Source organism: Gekko japonicus, unplaced genomic scaffold (genome assembly GCF_001447785.1).
Source record: "Gekko japonicus isolate JY-2015 unplaced genomic scaffold, Gekko_japonicus_V1.1 scaffold2686, whole genome shotgun sequence".
NCBI lineage: Eukaryota > Metazoa > Chordata > Lepidosauria > Squamata > Gekkonidae > Gekko > Gekko japonicus.
Window position 1 is genome coordinate 179,193 of NW_015162557.1, and position 7,573 is coordinate 186,765.

The 7,573-nt window shown below is 49.1% G+C and overlaps 1 protein-coding gene across 1 annotated transcript in view; it reads left to right on the forward strand.

Moving 5' to 3' along the window:
• MDP1 (magnesium-dependent phosphatase 1) overlaps window positions 1–4,486 on the forward strand; it is an 11,069-nt gene extending 6,583 nt beyond the window's left edge. Inside the window, exons 4-6 of the mRNA XM_015406367.1 lie at window positions 468–575; window positions 1,487–1,572; window positions 4,235–4,486. Coding sequence (XP_015261853.1) covers window positions 468–575; window positions 1,487–1,572; window positions 4,235–4,314 — 274 coding nt within the window. The 3' untranslated portion in view covers window positions 4,315–4,486. The remainder of the gene's footprint in view (window positions 1–467; window positions 576–1,486; window positions 1,573–4,234) is intronic.
• Window positions 4,487–7,573: the final 3,087 nt, after the last annotated feature.

Below are 7,573 nucleotides of genomic sequence, written 5' to 3' on the forward strand. Positions count from 1 at the left end.
GGGCTGCTGGGAGCAGGGGGTGGGGCTTGTTGCATGTGCCCGCCCCCTGGGCTCTTTACTGCCGGAGCTCCGCTCCTGTGCACTCCTGCAGGAAATGACGCCTGGTGTTAGCTGGCCACTCGGATGCTGAGAGAATGGCGCCATCGCTTAAGATTGTACGAGCACTTGATGACGAGTTCATTTATATATTGTGGTTTTACTTAAATCTTGTGCTTTGTCATATCTTGTTGTTTTAACATATATCCCGTAAGCCATCCTGAGCCTGCGTTGGCAGGGAGGGCGGGATACAGATGAAACAAGTAAATAAATAAATAAAATAGAAATCATAGCTCTATTATCATGTTATAGCTCTGTTATCTTATAGCGCATTTATAGCCCTGTTATCTCACTGTGTCACTAATGGACGGGAAGTGCTCTTTGACACGCACACCCCTAAAGCTGGCCCCTTTCCCTGCCTCTTCTCCCAGGACAGGGGAAGTCCGGGGGGCCACGCAACTCCTGGACCTCTTTGGCCTGGATCGCTTCCTCCGCCACAAACAGATCTATCCCGGCTGCAAAGTCAACCACTTCCAGAGGTGAGGAACCCCCTCCCCAATCCCTCCTTGGAACCCCAGAATATAAAGCCCCCCAAATACGTGGACGTTTTATCATTGCAGGAGCTGCGGTGGCTCAAGTGGTTAAGACGATGAACTGCAGGCTGTGGAAGGTCGGTAGTTCAGCCGTTTGAGACCCGAGTGTGCTGCATGACGGAGTGAGCTCCCGTCTCTAGTTCCAGCTCCTGCCAACCTAGCAGTTCGAAAGCAAGAAATTGCAAGTAGATAAATAGGGACCACTTCGGTGGGAAGGTCACAGCGTTCCATGCGCCTTGGTGTTTAGTCATGCTGGCCATATGACCACGGAAACGTCGTCGGACAGCACTGGCTCTTCGGCTTGGAAACAGAGATGAGCACCGCAACCCTAGAGTCGGACTCGACTGGCTTTCGAGCAAGGGAACCTTTACCTTTACCTTTTTTTATCATTGCTCTTCTGATAGCAATTGTGGTATCGGTGTACAGTCCGGAAAAATTGCATTTTCTTGGTGATCCCCCTCCCCTTTCCCTTGCCAAATCCCGCTCTAAGTGGGAGGAAGAAAACCCATCCCGGAAGATGGGGAGTGACAGAGGGACTGCTGCTCTCGTGCCTCCAGTTTGGTGTAGTGGTTATGAGTGCAGGCTCTAATCTGGGAGAACTGGGTTTGATTCCCCACTCCTCCTCTACATGCAGCCAGCTGGGTGACCTTGGGTCATTCACAAGTTTTCTCAGCGCTGTTCTCTCAAGGGCAGTCCTCAGAAGAGCTCTCTCAGCCCCACCTACCTCACAGGGTGTCTGTTGTGGGGAGGGGAAGGGAAATGAGATCGTAAGCCGCTCTGAGTCTTTGAGTGAAGGGCAAGGGGTATAAATCCAATCTCCTCCTCCTCCTCCCTCTCCCATATCTGTGTTTCATCAGGTTATGCCAGCAGACCCAGGTCCCCCTTTCCAAGATGCTCTTCTTCGATGACGAAGCTCGGAACATTCATGACGTCAGCAAATTAGGTACCTGCAGGTTTGACTGTTCCCTCCAGTTCCTCTGACTGAGGCTACCCCTCGGGCGAATGGTCCTGTCCTTTGGTTTCATTTACCTGTGTTTTCTGACCCGGAGAACCCAGGGAAGCCCCATCTTGTCAGATCTCAGAAGCTAAGCAGGGTCTACCCTGGCTCGTATTTGGATGGGAGACCTTCCAAAGAATACCAGGGTCATGACGCAGGCGATGGCAAACTGTTGGGAATTACAAGTTGAAAACACTCAGCATATCTGGGGTTAAATGTTAGTTTATGTGACTCACAGGAAGTCACATGTTTCTCATGTAACCAATGTTCTTTAGCTGTAGGATGCCCGGGAATTTTCTCCCTGATCTAGGAATTTGATTGGGACTAAAGTGTCAAGGTGTATTACCATTTTATGGCTTCTCTTCCCGTCTTTGTTTTTTGGTGTTCTGAAGAAGAAGGAGAGCAGCCATTCTCTTTTCTAGTTTTGTCTTTGTAGTGTAAGGATGTAGCCGATTATGCTCTGTTGTTATTTTCATCCCAGTTACCCTTCCCATGCTAGAATTTAGTAAAAACTTTATATTTTAATCACACATGGACTCACAGTCTGAATTATTTTACTCAGGCTCTGCTGGGCTATCTTATCTCTGCTAAATACCTTTTTTTTTTCAATATCTCACTGTAACCCAACACAAACCACCTCTGAACATCTCTTGCCTCGAAAGCCCCTCGCTGGGGCGACCATAAGTCAGCTGTGACTTGACGGCTCTTTCCCCTGTCCCCATTTTCTGACACAAAACTTGTTGTGTACCAAGGATGAGTCAGCCCTAAACTAGCCCTGGGGTCGGGTTGAGCTTGCATCCACAAAACAATAGTCGGCTAGGATCCTAGAATGGACCAATAGGGAAACAATGTGATGTAAATAGCCTATCGTTGGGAGTGGGGAGTGTTTGGGGAGTGGGGAGTGTGTGGTTTTTTGCATGCTTAAAAACCAGGCTTCTGCCTGGGATTTTGTCTCCCTTCTCCTTGCCGAAATCACTTAATGAAGTAGAGCTGATCACTGAACTTGGCAGGCCTGTAGCCAGGAGTTTGTAACTCAGGGGGCCTTTAAATAAGTCAGGGGGCACTGATGTCACAAATAAAAAAGTAATAATAAAATTTTAAAAACTCACTCTTGTGGCATTTGCTTGTGGCTTGCCTGCATGGGGAAGCAAGCCATGCTTGGGGAGGGGGCGGTGGTGGGGAGTTCTCCCGGTGGCCCAGAGAGCCGGGAGGCCTGGGGGCTGGATGGAAGTGGGGGGGCCTTGGTAGGAAGTCAGGGGGCCAGGCCCCAAAAGGCCCCACTGTAGCTACGGGCCTGGTACTTGGGGTCTGTTCATCCACAGAAAACACTATGTAACAAAACTACTACAGGTAACAGTGTTCCCTCTAAGCTGAGTTAGTGTGAGCTAGTTCACCGTTTTTTAGCCTCTGGCTCACACATTTTTTGTCTTCCTTCAGGAAGGATGGGGCTCCAGAGCAAACTAATTTATGCGGCATCCAAATCGCTCGCTCACCACTTTAATGCCAGTAGCTCACAAAGAAGAATTCTTGCTCACAGGACTCCACAGCTTAGAGGGAGCATTGAGTCAGGAAACTCTTTCCATGGAATGGCTAGTCAGCTGACGACCGACGAAACAGCGAAGTGAATGCAGGACTGTAGTTCCCATTGAATGTTCTTTAGCTGTCACTTATTCCCTCAGAATACCTAAATACTGAAGAACTCCAATGCGAATTGGTAGGGGAATGTGCCTTCAAGTCACAGCTGATTTACGGAGACCCCGTAGGATTTTCAAAGCAAGAGAAGTTCAGAGGTGGTTGGCCATTGCCTACCTCTGCATGGCAGCTTTGGGCTTCCTTGGTGGTCTCCCACCCAAGTACTAACCAGGACGGGTACTGCTTCGCTTCCAAGACTGGGCTAACCTTCGCCATCCAGGTCAGGGCCCCGAATGAATGAATGAATGTGTTTATACAAACAACACAACAGATGTAACCAATGTTCCCTCTAAGCTGTGGAGTCTTGTGAGCAAAAATTATAGTTTGTGAGCTACTAGCATTAAAGTTGTGAGCAAGCGATTTGGCTACTGCATAAATTAGTTTGCTCTGGAGCCATCCTTCCTGAGCGAAGACAAAAATCTGTGAGCTAGAGGCTAAAAAACTGTGAGCTAGCTCACACTAACTCAGCTTAGAGGGAACACTGGATGTAACCAATGCTCCCTCTAAGCTGTGGAGTCTTGTGAGCAAAAATTCTGCTTTCTGAGCTAATGGCATTAAAGTTGTGAGCCAGCGATTCGGCTGCTGCATACATCAGTTTGCTCTGGGGCCCTCCTTCCTGAGCAAAGACAAAAATGTGTGAGCCAGAGGCTAAAAAACTGTGAGCTATCTCACACTAACTCAGCTTAGAGGGAACACTGGATGTAACTCATTTTGAATGCAGAACTGGAAGCACGAGACTGGATATTTCTTCCTGTAATCTAGTTCCAATGCAGATTAAATCTATTTCCAATTTTCCAGATCGAGACAGATTCATAGGATGCATTTATAAAGAACTGTATATGTTTCTCTTTGAATTCCCAATTTCTTTCTTTCTTTCTTTTTTTTGCTCCTTGTGTCTTTTCTTGCTTCTGCCCAGGAGTCACGTGCATTCGCGTCCCCAACGGCATGAACCTCTCTCTCCTCGAGCGTGGTCTGGAAGCCTTTCCCCGCTCCTGAATTATCGCCACTGCACAACTCCCTGCCTCAAAGCCTGCCCCCCCGCCCCGAGAGCCAGTTTGGTGTCGCGGTTAAGAGCGGCAGGACTCCAGAGAACCGGATTCCCCTATTCTCCACATGCAGCCGGCTGGGTGACTTTGGGTTAGTCACCGCTCTCTCAGAGCTCTCTCAGCCCCGCCTACCTCACAGGGTGTCTGTTGTGGGGAGAAAAAGGGAAGGTGATGGTAAGCCACTCTGAGACTTCTTCAGGTAGTGAAGGGCGGGGTATAAAACCAACTCTTCTTCTTCTTCCTCTTCTCCTCCTCACACATGGGGGTGCATGCAGAGGAGCTGAGGGCGCTGATGCTGTCCAATAAACACTTACTGTTACCCTGTGGTGTGCTTCTGTGTGTCTGTAGGCACCCCTCTCTTTCAGCCGCTGTTCACCACATCCAACCTGGAAAGCATCGAGATTTCAAGCCGGTAGAAGACCACTGCCAGGGAAAGCCGGAGTGGGGTGGTAGTCACTGCCCTCCTTTGTGGTCGCTCATTCCTTGCCTGTCAAGGCTCCTCAGTAGTGCTGTAGGACTTGGTAGGAGGGGAAGGAGAGATTTGTCACGAGCGCCGTTTGAACCAGCTGTGCTATGGTAATGCCTGCTTGCAGGTGTAGGAGTGGACAGCACACTCCATTTGCTTTAGCCTGCTGGAAGCCTGTAAGCAAGGATGCACAGGCTGGACTCTGGTTATGACTTAGTGAGGAATGCACTCTGCACATGGTCAGAGACACCCAGTGGGGGAGAGATCTGGGGTTTATTTTATTTTTGATTTTAACTGGAATTTTTTTTCCAACTAGTATCCCATATGCAAAAGAACCTCCTCAGAAAAGCTCCTCCATTAGCATATCACAGCCTGGGGGACTCCTACAAGATAATGATTCAGCCCTACCCCACCTTCCTGAGTACATATAAATTACCTACCTACCATTTTTCTGCTCACCTTGACACAGAGTCCTCCATCTTTCTGTGTCATACCTCTGAGGATGCCAGTCACAGCTGCTGGCGAAATGTCAGGTCCTACAATGCCAAGACCACGGCCATACAGCCCGGAAAATCTGCAACAACTAATATTATTGTAAGCCGCCTGGAACCATGAGGAAAGGTGGGATATAAATGCTTCAATAACTATTTTTGTCACACGTTCCAAAGATGCAAACCAGTTGGATAGGATGTATCCTAGCTGCAAACAGAGAGCCAGCATGGCGTAGCGGTTAAAGTGCTGGGCTAGGAGCTGGGAGCCCCAGGTTCGAATTCCTGCTCTGCCCAGGAAGGTTGCTGGGGGAACTTTGGGCCAGTCACACTCTCAGCCTAACCTTCCTCACAGTGTTGTTGTGAGGATAAAAGGGAGAAGAGGAGAATGATGTAAGCTGCTTTGGGTCCCCATTGGGGAGAAAGGCAGGATATGAATAAAATGTTTTAAAAAATTAAATCAAGCTGGTCACTGGAGAGTACAATTACTTCATTTAACAGTAGTGGAGATATTAATGGGGTGGACAGGAGTATCTGTCTTAGCTTCTCAGATTGCCTGGTTAGAATTCTCCTCCCTCCTTCACCTGTTGAATGTCAGGAGAAGCCCTTCACCTGTTGCATGTCATACCAGGTGCCCACAAAGACAAGGAGGGGGGACCAGCAAGGAAAATAAGATTGTCTGTGCGTGTGTTATGACTTACTAGCAGTAAAGCCCGTTGTGAAAGCAATACAACGGGATCTAGAAAGAGGCTCTGGGGCAGTGCTCTGGCTTTGGGCAAACAGTGTCAATTTGCTGTGGTGACCTTAGCAGGGTATAATGACAGAGTCCACTGTTTTCTCCAGAGGAACTGATCTCTGCTACCTGAAGAACAGTTGTAATTGTGAGTAATCTGTAGCCCTCACCTGGAGATTGGCAACAATTGTTACCCAGGACAACATGGCTGGTTTGGAGGGTGGAGTCTATGGCATTCTACCTGTCTGAGGTCCCACCCCTCTGCAAACCCCACCCTCTCCAGGCTCCACCCCTCAAATCCCCAGGAATTTGTCAGGATGTAGTTGGCAACCCCATCTCCTTCCCAGCTAGCCATCAACCTACCATTATCTGCCCCTTTGACTTCAGCTGACTTCTGCCCTCCCTTCTGCAGAACAGTTGTAATACTGAGTGCTCTCCAGCCCTCACCTGGAGATTGGCAACAATGGTTCCCTATGTGGGACTGACTGGTTTGGAGGGTGGAGTCTATGGCAGTGTACCTGTCTGAGGTCCCACCCCTCCTCAAACCTCACCCTCTTCAGGCTCCATCCCTCAAGTCTCCAGGAATTTCCCATCTGGAGTTGGCAACCCTATCAGGATTGGCCCCAATGTGTTTTCTCCCAAAGGCCAAAGTAGGTGACAGGACCAAGCTTAGTTGCCTACCAACAGGCACTGAGGGGAATGTAGGGTTGCCAGCTCTAAGGAGGGAAATACCTGGAGGTTTGGGGGGTGGATTCTGTAGAGGGCAGCATGGGGGGTGGTGGAAGGACTCAGCAGGTATAATGTCATAGGGTCTACCCTCCAAAGCATCCATTTTCTCCAGGGGAACTGATCTCTGTCATCTGGAGATCAATTGTAACAGTGGGAGATCTCCAGGTCCCACCTGGAGATTGGCAACCCTAGGGGAAAGTCAGCTGCACAGCAGGGGGTTGAAGAGAATGGTTTGATGGGTGCTGGGCCAAGATTAGCAACAATAGTTCCCTAGGAGCAAATAGCTGGGTTGGAGGGTGGAGTCTATGGCACTGTAACCTGTCTGATGACCCCCTCTCCGGCCTCCACTCCTCAAATCTCCAGGATTTTCCATACCTAAAGCTGGCAACTTTATCTCCTCCCCTCTCAGTAGCCTCTTATTTTGCCTTAAATTGGTTTTGATGCCAGCAGAGTGAGAAAATGCCAGAGGCTCTGGGTGGGTGCCTCATCGTAAATGCACCAAACAATTCCTAAAGATTTGCCAAAACACTACTCTGTCGACAAATTGCAGCACTTTGAATTAGCACCAGAGCTTTAAGAGCTCTCCAGCTGTCACCTGGAGACTGGCAACAGCTTGTTTGGAGGGTGGGGAGTATGGCATTGTATCTGTCTGAGGTCCTCCTCTTTCTCTTCCTCCTCCTCCTCCTCAGACCCCACCCTCAGCAGGCTTCATTCCTAAACTATCCTGGAAGTTTCCAACCTGGAGTTGGCAACCCTATCTGCCTGTCTGTCTTAAGTTTTACACACACACCCC